Here is a 20,979-nt window from a genome sequence, read left to right on the forward strand (position 1 = left end):
TGAACTGAAAAAAATAAAAAAAATTACTTAGCTACATAGTAAGACAAATCATTAAGTCTAGTAAAAACCTTTATCTTTAAAGCAAGATAGTCTACCTTAAATGAAAAAAATAGAAAATGGGCAATAAACCACATACTGACATTCAAAATGAATTGTTTAACATTTAGAGTAATTCTATTTGACACTATATATAGGTAAGAATGTTGGTGAGATAAAGTAACCACACTCTTTAATCTTTAAATCTCTTACATAAGCAAGAAATCTATATCACAATTCAATTTGGGAAGGAAAAAAAAAAAAGACAACCCAACACATACTACTAGAAAGTGATATTCTGGTTAAATTTAACATAACTTACTTAGCACATATCTGTCTGAAATTCTACTATAATTTGCCTTTTTGTATATTCTTGATATATTTAAAAGATTTTACTGTAATTCACAAACTGAGACCATAGTCTTCTCATTGCCACCTTCATCTCTTTATTCCTAAAAGTATAGATGACTGGATTTAAAACAGGTGTGATAACTGCATCAAAGATGGCAAGGAATTTATCCAGATGTGATGTGGGAAATGGGAAAATATAGAAAAAGATTAATGGCCCAAAGAACAAAACCACCACAGTGACATGAGCTGACAGCGTAGAGAAAGCCTTGAATATACCACCCGAAGATTTTTTCTGAACAGTCACCAAAATAAAGATGTAAGAGATTATGAGAATTAAAAAAGAAGCCAGAGAAATAAATCCACTATTGGCAGTAACCATGAATCCCAATGTGTAGGTCTCTATGCAAGCCAGTTTGATAAATCGAGGAAGATCACAAAAGAAACTATCTAATTCATTAGGGCCACAGAACGGCAGGTCTACAACAAAAGCCAACTGAATCACTGAGTGAATAATACCTATAATCCAGGAGATGACTAAAAACAAAATGCACCTTTGTGGGCTCATGATGGTCAGGTAGTGGAGAGGCTTACATATGGCCACATATCGGTCAAAGGCCATGACTATAAGCAGCACCATCTCAGTGCCCCCAACTGCATGGATAAAGAAGATCTGAGCCACACAGCCCCCAAAAGAGATGGTTTTGTGCTTCCTGAAAAGGTCATAAATCATCTTGGGAGCTGTGGAGGAGCAAAATACCAAATCAATGATGGAAAGGTTGGCCAGCAGGAAGTACACAGGGGACTGTAAACGAGGGTCAGAGGTCACAGTTAGCACAATCAGGAGGTTTCCCATCAGACTTGACACATAGAACACTGAAGAAAAGAGGAAGAGGAGGAGCTGGATCTTCCATGAATTGGAGAGTCCCAGGAACACAAACTCAGAGACCACAGAATGATTGGCTTCATCCATTGCCTCTGTCGGCTGTGACGACTCTCATGCTACCTGAAAGAGTAGAGTAAGGAGAAACTTTGATTTAGGACCAAAAGCATTGATGTTAGCAAAATCACGAGCAATTCATATGTTGTCAGAAAACTAGACATGGGCTAATATACGCCTTTGGAGACAACTTCAGTCACAAAGCAACTCATATTCCTCTATCATAAATTTTGTCACCAGAAAGTACATTGCACAGAATAAGAACTCATTTACTTACTTGAATGGATACCTTTGTTTTATTTTTAAGTATTTTTTTATAGCCATATCTCAGATATGACTGTAAGCTAAAGACTTTCTGTAAAGTACGTGAAATAGTTAAGTGACAGTGGATTTCATAACTTGGGCATCCTTGATATACATATTAATTAATTTATTTATTTATTTATTTTTGAGACAGGATCTTGCTCTGTCACCCAGGCTGGAGTGCAGGGCATGATCACAGCTCACTACAACCTGCCTGCAATTCCTGAGTTCAAGCAATCCTCCCACCTCAGCCTCAGCCTCCCAAGTAGCTGGCACTACAGGCACATACCACCACACTTGGCTAATTTTTGTATTTTTTGTAGAGATGGGGTCTCACTGTTTCCTAGACTGGTCTCCAGCTCCTGGGCTCAAGTGATCCTCCCACCTCAGCCTCCCAAAGTACTGGTATTACAGGCATGAGCCACCATGCCCAGCCCTCAATATACTAATATCATTTATATGACCATATTGACAAGTTCTTTCAATATTAATATGCTCTCTTAAGGCCTAGAGATGTAAATTTCTCATATCTGTAAATTGGGTAGATAAGGTGAGTTACCTATAAGAAGGCAAGAACTATAGGAGTAGAGGATGCCAGATCATGGCACAAACCATGAATGCTAGAAAAAATGATACAATTATGGGTGCTGTTAAGGAGATTCTAAGAGAGATTATTTCCTGAGGGAAGACAGAATGTGAGACATTAAAAAAGGCAACCACAGAATGAAAGTGATGAGTTCTAAATCTTAAGTAAAGGAGAACAAGAAAGAGTGAAAATATCAGAAAATTTAGAAACTTTCTGTCTACTTTAACTGCCCGTTAAAGTCTCTGTCTAGCTTTAAATGAGATATTTAACCTCATTCATAAACAAACACATACTAAAATAGTAAGACACCAGTTGTTTCATCAGTTTGGCAGATATGCAAACATTTGAGAAAAGTCAGAGCTTGGTAGGAAATGGAAAAATAGGCTATTTCATAACTGGTGATGGGGAAGTAAACTGAGAAAACATTTGCCAATTTGGAAACATCTGCTGAATTTTTATATTCTCATATACTTCGACTCGGTTCTATTTTGGGGGCAGGGAGGAAAACCCTTGAATATACCTACGTGTGCATATGAACAGAGTGGACAAAGCATGTCTTTGTTATTTTTGCTAAAGCATTACTTTGTTTGTTTGTTTGTTTTGTTTTAGTTTTTGAGATGGAATCTCACCCTGTCACCAGGCTGGAGTGCAGTGGTGCAATCTCGGCTCACTGCAACCTCCGACTCCCTGGTTCAAGTGATTCTCCTGCCTCAGCCTCCCAAGTAGCTGGAATTACAGGCATGCACCACCACACCAGGCTAATTTTTGTATTTTCAGTAAAGACGGGGTTTCACCATATTGGCCAGTATGGTCTCGATCTCCTGACCTCATGATTCGCCCGCCTCAGCCTCCCAAAGTGCTGGTATTACAGGCGTGAACCACCACGCCTGGCCTAAAGCGTTGTTTTAAGAGCAAAATCCTGACACTAATGTCAATGTATAGACTAAGAAGCTAGTTAAATAACTTATCTTAGATAGTTTCCGTGAAATACTATGCAGCCATTTATAATATTGAGGCAGATCTAAATATACTGAGGATAGATAGGAGAGAGGTTGTCAGTTGCCTGCACTACGTCATTCCATCTGGACTTAAAAATAAAATTAGTCAAATAAAATAATAAGTAGATAGAAAATGTCTAGATTGATACACAAAAACATGTTAATAATTATCTCCAAGGGTTGGGATTGAGACAGTAATGAAGGAAAAGATAACTTTCAGTTTTTGCTTTTCCTAGCTTACATTTTTGCAGTGAGCACACATCAATTTCACTCTTACAATAAGGTAAATGTTTTCCAAAATTACACAATTAGTGTCTTCAGAGTATCCAAAGATATTACCATAATCTAACCCTCAAATTAAGATAAGAATCAAAGCTATTCCCAAAATATTCACTAACTTTGTTACTTCATTTCTCCCTACACCTTATACACGCTAAGCTAAACTACTTCTTTTTTGCTGGACATGTTCCCAAAAGGCATTTATTCTTCACACATGCACGCGCACACACACACACACACACACACACACTTCAGCTCATGTCTTCACTCCACATTCTTCACTCAGCCTACATGCCTTTGTCATCATTACGTCTCTCTAATTTTTCCTATTTTCTTGAGTACCCACTCTGTCTAATTCCTTTCTCCACGAAGTCCTCTTTGATACCCTTACCTTTATATACACTAAATGGAAATAAACCTTGTTTATACTGTGATAACCAAACCGAAAACCTTTGTACTAATAGTGTGCTACGAGTGATCTAACAAAGAACGCTATTGAATTTCCGATCATTGTAAATAATGTGTCTTCAACATGTCTTCAAATTATCCTTTTCAGACTTTTGCATGATAATACTATAAATGGCATTTACATTCATAAAGGGCAACTCAGCTTGGAATAAATTAAGCTCCTTTCACACTGATTATCATCAGCACCCTTCCCACTGAACCAATTTATTTAAATGAATGATTAAATTCTAAATTGCTCCCCTAGAAGCTGAAAGATACTCTATCAATGTCTCCAATTTCCACTCACTCCTAGAACCATTTTAATTTTTACACAAGACTTTTGTTTTATCTTTAAAATAACACTTTTTTATTTTTATATATAAGATTAGCAAAGATTTATATTAGATTATTCCTAGTGTTGCTAAAAATTTGGAAAACAGGTTTGTCTGCTCCTTGTTGGTATTACTGCCTTCTAGCCAGTCTGTCATGTTCTATCTCTATTTTAAACTTAAGGTCTTTAGGTACCACACTTTGTATTAGTCCCCACTGAACATTTGTTTTAAAGCAGGGCAGAATAGTTGTTTAAATCTGATCTTTTCCATAATGACAGAGTTAAGCTCTCCACTTAGCTCACTCCTACAAAAGGAAAACAGGTTATCAGTGGTGATAAGCCACTCAATCCCAGTGTGACTTTGTAGTGTTCTGAATCTCATGATTGCATTCAACACAGAGCACCAACGTCTCCCACACTCCTACTATTAAGCCCAGAATGTAAGAAAAGAAAGATACGTCAAAGATCATCTACTGATCAACTCATTCTCTCCTCTGCTCAGGTTGCTCATCCCTGTGCTGCCCAACATAAATAGGAAATGAATTAAAGCCATGTGAGCTAATCACCAATCCAAATAAGGATGATAATTCTAATGATTTTTAAGTAGATCAGTGTTTGAAGTCTCTCAGATAAAGATGGATAGAAAGAGCTCAGGACACCACTCAAAATACGAAAAAGATGGACGGGAATGGGCACTGGAGCTGCATGCTCCCAAAATTACTGTTCTTACTACCATCAACAATACAGCAAGCCTTGTAGAAGTCTGCTGTTATGACTTGAATGAAACTTTGCTAACGATTGTAAAATTCTTTCATTTTAGGGTTAAGAAAACCAAGGTACAAAGAGGGTAAATGACTCTGCTAAAGCTACAGAACAAGTTGGTGGCAAATCCAGAATATGTTTGACTTTTGGCTTCCTTAGTACAGGTTATTTCTACTACATCGTGTTTCTTTTGCTGTGATGGTCTTTGCGTACTGTATGTGGCCCAGGAAACCATAACATACCAAAACTAGTTTGTTTAGCATTGTCTACTTACACTGTACTCAAATTTTCCACTCTGGCTTTATTATTTGCCTGGAGACCCACACATGACACATCTGTGCAAATGTCACTGGAATAACCTTTCCAATACTGAACACGAAATTATGACTTGACTCTACTCATTCAGATGCATTCTATATTTTGGTTGTTAGTTAATCTGCTGCAATTTTCCTGTTGAATAACAGATAATTCATTACTCCTAGTTGATTAAATTCTCCCTCTCACTGTTCTGTGTGTTTCCACTTAAAGTTCTGATCTCCATCAAAGACAGTTTCTAACCATTTAACCTACCTGGACCAATGTTGGAATAGAGGATCACAAAATGCAGAGCTCACTGATGTTATGATCGTCACTTGGCATAAAAAATCATGTGTAATACCTCCACAGGGGGAAAGGGAGCTAATTAGCAGCACAGAAAAGTTACTTCAATGTTGCTGTAGAGACCTGGGATTGCCATCCTGAGTACATTTGGCCAAGGGAATTAATTCTGTGCCATCCACAGAACTTTGGCCACAGCAATTAAAGGGAAAAACTGGCAATGGGTCACCTGAAGAGAAGGAAGAAGAGAAACTATGGACCTTTTGTGTGTAAAAATTACAGATTTTTGTTTGTTTGTTTTTGTTTTTGAGACGGAGTCTTGCTCTGTCCCCCAGGCTGGAGTGCAGTGGCCGGATCTCAGCTCACTGCAAGCTCCGCCTCCCGGGTTCACGCCCTTCTCCTGCCTCAGCGTCCCGAGTAGCTGGGACTACAGGCGCCCGCCACCATGTCCGGCTAGTTTTTTTTTTTTTTTTTTTTTTTTTTTGCATTTTTTAGCAGAGACGGGGTTTCACCCTGTTAGCTAGGATGGTCTCGATCTCCTGATCTCGTGATCAGCCCACTTCGGCCTCCCAAAGCACTGAGATTACAGGTATGAACCACTGCACCTTGCCTGTTTTATCTTTTTACCTGCTTGTTTTCCTTATCTATAAGGGAAGAAACGCCGTAAGAATGAAAATATATACTTTTCAAAAAGTGAAATCAAGTTTACCATTGAGGAAGGAAGGAAGAACGGAAGGGAAGGGAAGGGGAGAGGAGGGGAGGGGAGGGCACGGGAGGGGAGGGGAGGGGACGGGAGGGAGAGGCCTCCAATGTGGCATCTAAAATGTGATCCATGCCCCACTAGAAAGGATAACTAAATTAGAGGTAATCATATGTACAGTTGTGTAGTCAACATTTGGTTAGTTCTTAATCGTGTGTATGATATGGGGAGATGAATAAGGTGTTATAAAAGCAGCATACCAGGATGGACTAAAAATACTAGTAGAGCTGAAATAAAGAAAATCAGTAATTGACTTAACCTCTCATAGATTAAGTTTTTTTATTTATAAGAACAATCAACAAAACAGAAAACCTCTGATTATGTTTTATTTCTTTACAACAAAAATATGCAGAGTCAGTGAAAGGGCCACTGATAAATTATAATTATACAGAGTATACTATATCACTTATCTATTGCTGCACAACAAAGTAGCCTAAATCAATAACGTTTTACTCACTCATGTGTCTGCAATTCAGGCTAAGGTCAGCTGGGCAGTTCGTCTGCTGGTCTCCCCTGGGCTTTCTCATGAGACATTAGTTACCTGGCAACATGACTGGGGTTGGAGGGTCTATGGTGGCCTTACTCACCTGTCTGAAGCCTAATCCTGGCTATAGACTGGGACTCTCTCTCACAGGGTCTTTTATCATTCATTAATCTTGCCTAAGCTTCCTTACATGGTGGTGGAGGATGCTATGAGTGAGCAAAGAGAGAAGCTACAAAGCAACTTATACCTAAGTTCTGGAGCTCATGCAACATAAATTTTGTCATATTTCCATCATCAAAGCAAGCATAATGCCAGGCCAGATTGAAGGTGGGGAAATAGACTCCACCTCTTCTCAGGAGGAACTACAAAATATTGTTGCCATGCTTTTCAATCAACTAAATACTCTGAAACTAACCATTCTCAGTTGTATTGATTGACTAAGCTTCATTTAGAAATATTTTTAGTATAGGCACGTGACATATGTCCTATCCAGGGCTCTAAGGTGCTGTTACTCCAACTTTCACTAACTCAAAGGAACATCAGCTCTCTCCCACTCCTGCTTTTGTCTTAGATTCAACAGGTTTGTAATAAGTAATTTTTACTGTTATTAATGAGTTTATATCCTGATACAAAACTCAGTTAAGTCACATGACCTTTTAGAGTCTTCAGCACCACAAATAGTCCAGCCTCCTACTTGTCAAAGAAGGTTCAAGAACACTCAGGTAGAGGCACAGTCACATTACTTGAAAGAAGTCTAGAGGCCCTGTGGAAAGAAACTTTTCACCATCAACAAATGAGAGCAAACATATATAGAATATTTGATGAACTTGAGTTGTCCAAAGGAGGGCAGTCTGATGCATCTCAGATAAAATCATTACAAAAGCAAAAGATATCTAGCAGAACAGGCTAGACTAAGCAGCAAGGCCTGGCGACTGCATGGGCAGCAATTGAACAGGGATGTACATGAACATGCTCTAACACAGCCTCTCTACCCCTCCCCACACAGTCCTCAGATTCCTACAGTTTCAGGCAGTGCATGATATGCAGAGATAAGCAATTCAGGAGAGATGAGCAGTGGCTCAAGCAGATAGCTGTGTGCCACAGAGTGGCTTCTGTCTCTGAAGCAGAAGAATGGCTATACCACAGTCAGCAGAACAAAGGGGTAGCACTGATTATATGCAAACCCTCCCATCCTAATACTCTAGAGAGAACAGTTGGGAAGAAGAATCCCAGAAAAGATTAAAATTCTGCTTATCAAGCAGGACAGAGAAATGAGACTGGGAAGAATATTGTGTCAGTGTGACACATTTGTATTCAGCAGGTCTTGCAGTCTGGTGTTTTGATTGTCTTAATTTTATTTTTTTGACTTGATTCCAGGGCACGTCTGTTGATCAGCATGTGATGTCATTTACTAAAATATCGAATGCCAAGACAAATATTTTACTTACTCCAAATACTATTATCTTTACTAGCCAAGGGTTACATCTACAAAATGAATGTGTCAATATGAGGAAGGTTTTACTTACAAATCCCTTAATTTAAATGCCCATGAAGAAAGCATATCAATATCTGTTGATTTTAGAACCTGCATATTCCACCTACTGGTGTCTTATACAGCACAGATGCATGGTTAGTGTCTGTTATTACATATGGCATCTACGTTTATTAATTGCTGCCATAAGAAATCATTAGGGTTTCAGAAAAAAACCTATTTCCCAATTAGTTTACTTGCCAATTGGCTCACCTAATAAGAGAGCATTCTATTGTAACCAAAGCAAATTCACAGAAAGTTTGTCTATTCTTTCAAAATGTATGCTGAATTCATCAACTTTTGTTTTCTTTTTTATGGTTTGCTGATATCCTTTTTTTGTTGTTGTTTACAAACAGTAACAAAATTTCATATACATTTTTCCATATGTTGCCTGACTATATTATCTTTTGTGCTGCTTTTTTCAACTTTTACTTTAAAATAAGGGGGTACATGTGCAGTTTGTTACACAGGTATATTGCATGGTGCTGAGGTTTGGAGTATAAATGAATCCATCACCCAGGTGGTAAACATCTACCCAATAGGTAGGTTTTTTTCAGCCTTTACCCTGTTCTCTCCACCCTCACTCTTGCATTCTTCCGTGGCTTTTTTTTTTTTTTTTGAGACAGAGAATCTCGCTGTTGCCCAGGCTGTAGTGCAATGGTGCAATCTCGGCTCACTGAACCTCCGCCTCCCGGGTTCAAGTAATTTTCCTGCCTCAGCCTCCTGAGTAGCTGGGGTTACAGGTGTGCACCACTAGCCCTGACTAATTTTTGTATTTTTAGTAAAGAGGGGTTTCACCATGTTGGCCAGGCTGGTCTCGAATTCTTGACCCCTACCTGCCTTGGCTTCTGAAAGTGTTGGGATTACAGGCATGAGCTACCTCACCCATCCTTATTGTTCCCATTTTTATAACCATGTGTACCCAATGTTTAGCTCCCACTCACAGGTGAGAACATGTGATATTTGGTTTTCTGTTTCTGCAGTCATTCACTTAGGATAATGGCTTCTAGCTGCATCCACGTTGCTGCAAAGCACATGATTTTGTCCTTTTTATGGCTTCATAGTATCCCATGGTGTACATGTACCACATTTTCTTTAGCCAATCCACTGTTGATGGCACTGGGCATCAACATGTTTTTAAGCCATCACATTCGTACTAATTTGTTATGACAGCCTTACGAAACTAATACAGAGATTAATCTGTCATTAGAAGTAAAGTGGATTCAAGAAAGAGATTATATTTATTTGTTTGATGTTTTTAAGCTTAGAAGAGATGTGGCCATGTTTGAATACTGACAAAGAAACCAAGAGAAAGGATGGTTTAAAACTATAGGAAGAGGAGGGAGTAACTGACAGAGCAAAGGCCCTGAGGAGGTGGCAGAGGATGAGATCTATAACTCAACCACAGAAAGGGCCCTGCATCTTGAGGGTCCTGACTTCACCTAACCAATCATATTCTCCCTCCTGGAAATTTGAAATTTGGGATTCATAAATGCTGGTCAGCTTCTGCTGGTCCCTTAAACTAAAGTGATGTAGCTACAGGGATAGGACACAGAAAGAAATACAAATGAGAGGCCCGCAACTTCAGAGCATCGTAAGAAATAGCGGGTTTAGTTCCTTCTCCTTCAACCATTCATGTTGCAGTTCCTGGTGGTTCTGCTCTAGAATTCCACCAAATACTACTGTGTGAAGATAAGTCTCCTCTTCCCATATCTGTGACTTGCAACAAGGAGCTGTGAGTAAGAAACTGACAGAATTTGGTTTTAACCCCAAGTCAATCACTTTCTAGGTGTGTGACTTCTAGGCTGAGGCTTTCTCATTTATGAAGCAGGGATAGCAAAACCTACCGCATTGGTTTTATGAGTTTTTAATGAGAATACATATGAAGGCCCTGAAGTATAGTAGATATTTGGTTACTGTTAATTCCCCTGCCCATTCCCTAGGGGTAACTTAAGGAAAACAGAAAGCTCTGCCCAAATAGTTTATTTTGATAGTTTATTGTGATAAGCACTCGGAAATGGATACTAAAGAAAATCTCACCACCAAGTGATTGTAGAGTGTAGAGAAGTTTTAAGCTTCTTTGGAAATCTGAGAATACATAAGGTATAACAAAAATTGAGGCATAATACAAGTGGGCCTTTCCATACAAGGTTGCCAAATCACTGTCTCTTCCCCAAGGTCTCTGCCAATCATCCCTGTCTCTGTTTCTATCCGCTGCTCCCTCTCCAGACAGTTATAAAATAAAAGCTCACCTGGTAAGCTATCATAGATAGTCTATAAAGGTATCCTAGATTCTGTTTATTTAGCCTGAGACACAGTTCTTAAATTTTACTTTCCGTAAAAAGCCATGTTATGATTCTTCTAGCACTGGAGTTGCAACAGAATAGCTTCATCCTCAGATTAGTAGTATGCAAGGTCTTTGAAGTTACGCAAGGTCTTTAAAATTACCCAATGGTAGGATTCATGCTACATCACCACAGATCTGGGTTTTGCTGCTGCAAACAGGCTGACCTTAGCACAGGGATGACTATGTCTCGGATCCTACTCTACACAGCACCTAAAAGATGTAACAGGGAAACTTTGAGCAAAGTGGTAGGAAATCGTTTTACCTCTCCAGATTTTCTTTTCTAAATGAGGACATAACAACGCCTGCTCCATATAATTTTTATGTGTAAATTAGATAGTGCCTGGCACACAGCACTTAATAAACGGTAGCTGGAAGGAGGAGAGAAGCCCTACTGGTTAAATATACTAGCTAAGGAAGAAGCGTTTTGTATACACCAGAAAGAGCTGTGCTTGAAGCTTAGTGTTTTTTCTTTAAGCTCTTGTTGGAGTACTTTGGACATGTCTAATGGTATAGAATCAAGAAGCAGTGTATCATTTGTTCAGTCGTTTCCAGCTTAGACAGTCATTAAAATTGGCTTATCCTCTGCCTGGACTAATGCAAACTCTCTTGTTCCATGAGAGTGAAGGAACCGCATGAGGTATTCCTGAGGCTTGTTCTTTTACTGCAACAAAATTACTCTATCATGGATTAAGTATCTCCAAAGCACAGACGGTGCATTGTCTTTCACTTATGCAAAATTTTATTTGAATATGATAAAGTTATAAAATTATTTTAGTACCTAAGCTGCTTCTGAATCTTAACTCCTTTGAATAGTAAATATATGGATATTTTAATGATACATTTAAATGACAGAACACAAATCTTGAATAGCATTATATTTTATTGAGTTGATGCATATTTTATGTTCCCATTTTATGCTAGTAAGTATAGAAAGGAAAAATGTGTTCAGATTTTTGCAGTTCAGGAGAGAGGGTCTTTGAACCATCTTGGCAGGTAGTGGAGTGTGGTGATTAGGAGCAAGGATGTTGCAGCAGGACCTGCTTGAATTTATGTCACAGCTCTACTGCTTACCAGCTATGTCCCCCTGGGATAGTTACTGAATCTTTCTGTGCATTAGTTACCTCGTCTGTAAAAGAAGAATGACAATATTACCTACCCAGTTGCTGTGAAAATTGAATGAGTTAAGGTATGTAAACAACTTAGGATAGTACCTGGCACATCATAACTGTTCATTTAGACAACTCTTGGTCAACGGTTAATTTTACTAAAAAGAAACATCTCTCACTTGGTTAAGTTAATGTCTTAGCATATGTTTGTCCTAACAAATGTTTTACAAGCGAATTAACAGTTTTAAAGAAGTCCAAAATTTAAAAAAGAAGAAAAGTGAATATAAAAGAGTAAAGTAACTTCCTAAAAGAATCCTGAAATAGTCAATTCTTTAAGAAGATGGATTCATTACAAGGTTCTACCAAAAATCACTAACTTACAGGGATATATGAGTATACATGTGACATTTTAAAGAATCTTTAAAGTAAGTAGGTATTAGTGTAATATCATCATAGTTACTCATTTATAAATCAAAAAGTTTGTTTATAGAACAGAAAGACTGTGGCTTATATTATTTTGGGGTCCCAAAAGTTCTAAGGTCCCCAATATTTCATTCAAGGAAACTATGATCCTCTAAAACAAACAAACAAAAAGAGTAATATTCGTGCCTGAAATTCTTGAAGCTTATTTAAGATAACTGCTAGATTTGGTAGCAGTAAGAAAAGTGATGGTAGGCTGGGCGCAATGGCTCATGCCTATAATTCCAGCACTTTGGGAGGTGGAGGTGGGAGGATAGCTTGAGCTCAGGAGTTTAAGACCAGCTTGGGCAACATAGTGATACCTCATCTATACAAAAAATAAAAAAATTAGCTGGGTGTGGTGGCACACGCCTGTGGTCCCAGCTACTTTGGAGGTTGAGGTGGGAGAATCACTTGAGTCGCAATTGCCACTGGGAGATGGAGTCGTGATCGCCACTGCACTCCAGCCTGGGTGACAGAGCAAGACCCTTTCTCAAAAAACAAAAGAAAGAAAGAAAGGTGATGGCAAATGCTCTTTGGAGTGTTCAGTAGAGTAGAAAAGCAATATAGACAGAGGAATACTGTTTAATTATGGATTTTTAAAGTAAGTGACACAAATAAAAGCCACGGATGAAACCAGACATGAGTGATGATATGATCATGCATTTTGAAAAATAACCAGAACCTGCTTCAAGAAATTTCTTGTTGGCCTGCAAATAAAGAAGGAACTTGGAAACAACAAATAACCATATGAAATCGGTGACAATGAAAACAGTGTCATGCTCACTAGCTGGGTGATGGGATCAATTGTACCACACACCTCAGCTTCACACAATATACCCATGTAACAACCTGCAAATGTACCACTGAATCTAAAATAAAAAGTTGAAATTTTTAAAAAAAGAAACAATAATGAACTCACTGGTGTCTCTTCTGCTCACTGGGGTCAGAAATAAAAAGGCAATAGAAGGGCAGAGGTACAGTTTGTTAGTGGAAAGCTCAAGAATCTAAATCAATAAGTGGGCTTAAATTTTTTTTAATCTAAAAGTGAGGAAACCAAATTCTCATTTCAAATCTATCATCTAATATCTGTGTCTGAATATAATCATCTATCAAATAATAGGTTGGAACAAATGATCTCTCAAATTCCAGTTCTAAATTTCCATACTTCTACTATATAATCAACAGTTCTCTAAGTAGCCAAAGGATACAGGAAGCAAGCAGATACTAAAGCAAGAGTGAGTGAAATGAAAGCAATTAGGCATTATGACAGTTTGGTAGGTAGTTTGAGAAAAGGACATTAAGCAATTCAAAACAGGGAAAGTATAACAGTGAAGAGGAATAATACACTAACTTCCAACACTGAATTATTGAACACATCCTCTGTTTGACACCTTTTGACAGAGATTAATGAAAGCGGGAAATTTGGTGAAAAATGGCTTAGGTTTGAAACATTTCACATAGTAATTACAAAGACAATGAGCAGACAGCATATCTTAACTTATAAAGTAAAAATACTCACTGCACAGAGTTGTCATGAATATTAAATGATTTCTATTAAACATCCAGCATAGGGTCTGAAACACAGAAGCCTCCAACGTTAGCTCCCTTTATCGTTATTGATTAGAGTACTAGAGATACACAATAACATGGTAAATGCCTAAATGTAACCTAGTACACAAAACTAATTGAGATATAAATTTCGTTGACTTTATTTTTTCCATTGTCTTCAAGTGCAGAGCTACATTGTTGTTTATCTTTAGAATAGCTAGGACATCTTCCTGTAACTCACAAGTTGATGGCAAAGTTTCTTCATTGCTGCCTTCATCTCCTTGTTCCTCAACGTATAGATGACTGGATTCAGAAAAAGAGTGAGAATTGCATCAAAGATAGCAAAAATATTGTCCAAATGTGATGAGGGGAAGGGCCAGATGAAAAAGAAAATCAATGGTCCAAAAACTAAAACAACCACAGAGACATGAGCTGACAAAGTAGAGACAGCCTTGGATAAACCACCTGAAGAGTGTTTCTGAGCAGTGACCAGAATGAAGATGTAAGAAATAATTAATATGGAGAAAGACCCCACAGAGATGAGTCCACTGTTGGCTGTGACCATGAACTCCAGTCTATTGGTCTCTGTACAAGCAAGTTTAATGAGCTGAAGGAGATCACAGCAAAAGCTGTCCAATACATTAGGGCCACAGAAGGGCAAGTCTATGACAAAAGCCAGTTGGGCCACTGAGTGAATGAGGCCAAGGATCCAGGCAGCAGCCAGAATTAAAATGCATATTCGTGGGTTCACGATGGTCAGGTAGTGGAGGGGCTTACATATGGCTGTATGTCGGTCAAAGGCCATGGCTATGAGCAGCCCCATCTCCGTGCCCCCAACAGCATGAATAAAGAAGATCTGAGTTATACAGCCCCCAAAAGAGATGGCTTTGCGTTTTCTAAAAAGGGTATAAATCATTTTGGGGGCTGCAATAGAGCAAACTCCCAGGTCAAGAAAGGAGAGATTGGCCAGCAGGAAATACATAGGGGAGTGTAAGTTAAGAGTCGGAAGTTACAGAGAACACAACGAGGAGGTTTCCCAGCAGACTTGCCATGTAGAACGCAGAGGAAAAGAGGAAAAGAAGAAGCTGGATCACCCATGAGTTAGAGGGTCCCAGGAACACAAACTCAGACACCACAGAGAGGTTGGCTCCATCCATTGCCTCCGTGAGCAGAGCTGACTCTAACATTACCTGGAAAGGAGAGTAAAGAGAAAATCATACTTTGTGGGGAGTGTCTGATTGCATGAGTTTCAAACTGTAAGGAAAAAATATTGCTTTAACTCACAGAGCCGAAACATCTCTGTATAACCCCCTTAAACTGTAGTTGCAGAAAATAGGCAGTAACTCACTGTCACAAAGCACTGTTTCCAATTTCCTAGACTCCCTAACAATCTACAGGTTGTGATAAAAGAAGATCAGGCAAAACCAAATGCTAAATGCACTAGAATAACATGAGGGAAAAAAAGAGGAAATGAAGATGAACTTATTGATTTCTCCTTCACAGTTTGTTATTCCTGGCCATAGTTCTCCCCAAACCTCAAGCAACTTCTGATGACCTTTATTTTTCTTACCTTTTTTATTTCTTCCATGTGCAATATATTACCTTTATTCATACTCTCTCACGTTCAGCCTCATGCTATTGTAGTTTTATCAGATTATATTCACCTTTTCCTCATAAGGAGAGAAAATAATGTAGAAACCCTAAAATTATCCCACCTTTGTAGCCCAGCCCAGGGAGTGGAGGTGATCACAAAGCCTGAGCAGTGACAGCATATGGTGGAGAAGGACAAGGCCAAGAAAGAGATGAATGCTGCAGGATCTACACATGAATAGAGTTCATGCAACACAGCAAAAACAATTCCATATAATTGATATCTAAAATTCATTGGCCATGCTAACTTTTCACGGTTCATGGAATGGTAGAAAGACATTACACTTGGAATCAGAAAAGTATGATCAAGTCCTAGCCCTAAGCTCATGGAAATTTGACCAAGTTCTTCCTCCCATTCCCTCTACACTTGAGACACTTTTTCAACTCAGTTGTATTATTTATAAAATAAAGGGGTGGAGACAATCCTTCCAAGTCTGCAATTACTGTTATTTTATAATCCTATGCTATCCTGGTATGTAATAAAGTTCACCATAATGACGGTATTTTCTGCATTAGGTAGCTCCCATATTCACTATTTCTTTCCCTTGTTTGTGGTTGGTTGTAAGTCACATATCCCATACAAGACTATCTCTTCACAGTAATCTCCCTCTTATCTAATTCCCTTTTTGACTCAATTAGCATGTTATATAAATCTACAATCTGCTAAATAGCAGATATAAATCTGCTGTATCATTTATTTTGCCCTTTATCATAACCATTTGTAATCAATAAATATTTACTAGATGCCTCCCATGCACAATGGGCACTATTTACTTATAGAAGTATTAAAATATTTACTACTGTTAAGAATTTTACATCTGAGCACACACAATGTGAACAATAAAAAATATATTGTGTAAAAATTTCATATGTAATATGATCATAAAATTGTTGAAGTAGAAAATATACTCCTGAGCCAGGGTGATCAGAGCTGTCTTCAGAAAGGAAACAGAATCTATGCTGCACTTTAAGAGACGGATCTAATTTATTTCAATACACAGCTTCATGTCTGAGCTTAAAGAATTACTTAGACATTATCAGGGAATATCTCCCAGTCTGGAGCATTGTTTGATGAGCTTTCTGTGGAAATAATGATAACCAAGGTAAAACAAAAACAGCGGCCACCATGTGCAAGACACAACAATGACTGCTTCATATACACTATCTTGTTTGATGTCTACAAAAACTGTGAAAGTCGGTATTATAGGCTCCTTTTTACATTAGGGAAATCAAGACCAACAGTGGAGAAGCAACAAGATAGAACATAAGAGGTAGAAATGAGATTTATACTCTGGTCTACCTCTCAGCCAGTATGGAAAGAAAACTGTTTCTTCCTCATGACTTTCTGATTGTATGATATATCTTAGTCCATTTCTGAATGTCCCATGTTCTATCCTCAGCACCCTAGGCAGATTTAAGTGAAAGAGAAGGAGATAGCTTTGTCCTTAAGTATTCATAGCATCTGGGTTTCTTAAGCTACTGCAAATGCATCCATAATTTATCCTGTTTTTTTAAATAAACATAGTAGCAGAAGGTGAATTCGTATAATAACCTGCAGCTCAGAGGATCCTGGTTGAGTTTCCAGACTGCCATTATCTTGATCCACATAAAATCCTTCAGCTTTCCATAAGAGACTCAGTTTCTAGTGTAATATAATGAATGAAGAAAATAAAGGTGCTCTGTCTGCATGTCAAGAAATAAAATAAAGCCCAGAACTAAAGCAAATCAGATTCTATTCCCACTTACAAGATTGCCTCATAGCCACGCTAACTCCCTTTTTTGGATTTCAACTTTAGATAGCAATGAGGTCTTTAAAAAAAAAAAAGAAAGAAAGAAAGAAAAGTAATTTTAGATTCTGATTGGATGTCCTTCTTCTCATTTGTATTGATTCTTGTTCATTAAGCTCAACCAAAGCTGCTTCCTTTGTACAAGGTATATTTAATTAATTTCTATACAAAACAAACCTGTCATCAGAAACATCTATTCAGTACTGACCCTTGGGGACTTGAGCACTGTAAGCCAATGCCCCTAAGCCATTTCTATATTTGCCACCAATGTACTTATTTAAAGACCAAAGCTGTGTCTATTTCCAAAGATTTAACCACATTCAACTGTGGTTAGAACTACCATTGCTTCATGCACAAACTATAAAAATGCTATTACTGTGAAAGATATGGCTAATTGGCACACAGGTAGTACTGACCAAATGATACTGCAGAGACTTGGGATCACCAATATAAGTTCATTTATCCAAGGGAATTGTCACCCAGAATCCTGGCAAGCCAACAGAGAAAGCTATAAATGAATCGCAAACGGAGGGAAAAAAAGATCAAAAACATAAGACTAATATAAAAGACCTAAAGCACATAAGTAATAATGTAGATCTAAGTAACATCATACTCTGAAACCTAAAACAGATTATTCTTTTTTTTCAAATATCCACGGAGACCATATATGTGACCATATATTACACCACCAGAAATCTCAAAAATTGGAAATAGTACAAATAACATACTCTAATCACAATCTAAGAAAACTTGAATTTAATTTAAAAAGAGGAATAGAGGGGAAGAAATCTAAAACATGAAATAACTGTTCGTAGATATATCAAAGGCAAAAATAAAAGCTATAAAAAATCCTTGTAAAAACTGAGAAAACTTGAAAATGGACTCTGTGTCAGATAGTGTTAGTGACTTCGTATGCGTTTTGTTAGACAAAATAATTTTTAAGATATTTGTAATTATACAAGATTGGAGAAAATGTTCATCAATGAAGAATTAGCTCAATAAATTATAGAATATATAACAAAATAATTTGAAACAATAAGAAAAGCTTGGGAAAGCTCTCTTTCTACAGATATGAAATGCCTCTGAACAGCAGGAAATCATTTATATTTTTTAAAATGAAAGGACAAGACATAATATTTTATATATGCACAAGCAATCGAATATAAAGAATAAAAAAGAAAAAATAACAATGCTTACCTCTGGGAAAGGAACTGGATATCTAAATAACCTCTTATAATTTTTGAATAGAAAATTTTTATCTATCAATTTTTATTTTAAAAATACAAAGAAAGAATACTCCAAAGAGTTTATTTTATGAAGTCATCCTCTCTAGTTAGTGCCAGAGCACTAGTATTTGAATTTATACTAAACCTTTGGAGGACAGTTAGGGATGGGAGGAAACTCCAGAAAATCCGAGATTTAAGCATAAAATTTTAAAGTGGGAAACACTTTGGAAAAAAGACACATAAAAAAGCAAGAATTAAAAGAAAAATACAAAGATGTGAATTTTCCCTAGGTTAATCTCTAAACTTAGCACCATTCCATTAAAGTATCATCAAGTTTCATTGAGGCACTAAATTGATTATAAATTTCATTTGGAAGAACAAGTAAGAGCTGTGAAAACCTGAAAAGGGAGTTCAATGGAGTGGAAGAGGAGGAAGGAAGCCTTAACAGATAATAAAATATTTTAAAGACTCCTATAATGTTTTTTTAAAATTACAGGAATAAACAAATTGATTACTGGCACCAAATAGACAATGCAGAAATATCCCAAATTGCCAGTGGAAATGTAGTATTCAATAAAGACAACCTCTCATATCAGTTGATATGGACATTTTAATAAATGACCTAAGGAGCTAGAGAACTATATGTAGAAAAGGTTAAATTAAACCAACTTCTGGCACTATACCAAAATAAATTCCAAAGGATGCAGAAGTCTAAAGACTTTTTAAATGAACAAACAGGAATTAGAAGAAACCTAAGTAAATTCCTCTATAATCTGCAAGTAGAGAAAATATTTCTAACTCTAATTCAAAATCCAGACAGAAGACAATGGAGATGTATCCTAAAAATATTGTAAAGAAAGAAAAATGTGTCAATTAAAAATTATTTACATAGCAAAAATTTTTCAAAATTGAAAGCAAGCTCTCAGTTCAAAATAAAATTAAACTAGAAATCCACAAAAGAAAGATAGCTGGAAATTTTAAAACAGTTGGAGTTTAAACACACACTTCTAAATAACACAAGCGTCAAAGGAGAAATCTCAAGGGAAACTTAAAAATATTTTAAACGAAATGAAAATGAAAATACAATGTATTAAAATTTGTGGGATGTGGCAAAAGGCATGCTTAGAGGGAAATTTATTGGTCTTAATGCATATAGTAGAAAAAGAAGCTTTAAAATCAATAATCCAAGCTTCAACTTAGGACACTAGAAGATGAGTAGATTAAATACAAAGTAAGCAGAAAAAGGAAATAACCAAAATTAGAGTAGAAATTAATACAATTGAAAACAGAAAACCAGTACAAAAAATCAAGGGACAATTGTGTCCATGAATTACACAAATGTGCTGGGCGTGGTGGCTCACACCTGTAATCCCAACACTTTGGGAGGCTGAGGCAGGTGGATCACCTGAGATCAGGAGTTCGAGAGCAGCCTGCCCAACATGGTGAAACCCCGATTCTGCAAAAGTACAAAAATAGCTGGGCGAGGTGGCCCATGTCTCTGGTCCCAGCTACTCAAGAGACTGAGGCAGGAGAGTCGCTTGAACCTGGGAGGTGGAGGTTGCAGTGAACCAAGATCATGCCACCACACTCCAGCCTGTGTGATAGAGTGAGACTCTGTCTCAAAAACAAACAAACAAGTAGATAAATGCTACATTAATGTTTGAGTGGTAAGATTCTGTTTTGAAGTCCGAAGTTTGCAGATACGCCTATAGTTTATTTGGAGTTTACAACTTTCTTATTCTGTATCTTTAATGTAATAACTTAAATTACTACATATTTTATGATTTTTCTGTATTTTGCAAGAAATTTGCATCTTTGATTTGATGTAACAAAGGTTTAATGTAATTTATGTTAGATTTTTGCATTATTTTCATTACTGTTACACTTTAACCTGACCAAATGACTGATTCTTATGTCGTGGTATTAGTATTGTGAATAATCATGTGAAATGTTTTGAGACAGAGTGCTATATTTGTGAATATAATTTTATGGCTTTTTTACTTAGTAAAAAGCTTTCCATCAGTATGGGAAACCGAGAAATTGCTTTCTGCTGTATAATCTGCCATTCATTGTAGATTAAAGCTTATTTTTCTGTGAAAAAACTTATTCAATAAAATACTATTCTTTAAAATGAAAAAAAAATCAACAAAACCAAAAGCTGGTTTTTTTTAAGCATCAATAAAATCAGTAAGACTCTAGTTATGTTAACTAAGAGAAAACAAGAAAGGATACAAATTAATAATATCAGAAATGAAAGAAAAAACTACTATAGATCCTGCAGACATTAAAAAAATTAAGAAATATTATAAATAACTCTATGCCCACAACTTGGATACCCTGGATGAAATGAACCAGTTCCTTCAAAGATACAATCTACAAAAACTCACACAAGAATCTGAATATGTCTATATCTATAAAAGATATTGAATCACATTTTCTTTGTCCAATCAT

At 37.1% G+C, this 20,979-nt stretch overlaps 1 protein-coding gene and 1 pseudogene across 1 annotated transcript in view; both read right to left on the minus strand.

The window, feature by feature from the left end:
• Nucleotides 1-267: 267 nt before the first annotated feature.
• The window catches only part of LOC112423159 (olfactory receptor 4F6), a 64,333-nt gene continuing 43,621 nt past the window's right edge, over nucleotides 268-20,979 (minus strand). Inside the window, exon 2 of the mRNA XM_024786898.2 lies at nucleotides 268-1,390. Within this exon, the coding sequence (XP_024642666.1) occupies nucleotides 419-1,357 (939 nt within the window). The 5' untranslated portion in view covers nucleotides 1,358-1,390 and the 3' untranslated portion in view covers nucleotides 268-418. The remainder of the gene's footprint in view (nucleotides 1,391-20,979) is intronic.
• Nucleotides 11,612-20,979, minus strand: part of LOC105499235 (olfactory receptor 4F6-like) — an 84,925-nt pseudogene continuing 75,557 nt past the window's right edge.

This window comes from Macaca nemestrina, chromosome 7 (genome assembly GCF_043159975.1).
Source record: "Macaca nemestrina isolate mMacNem1 chromosome 7, mMacNem.hap1, whole genome shotgun sequence".
Lineage (NCBI taxonomy): Eukaryota > Metazoa > Chordata > Mammalia > Primates > Cercopithecidae > Macaca > Macaca nemestrina.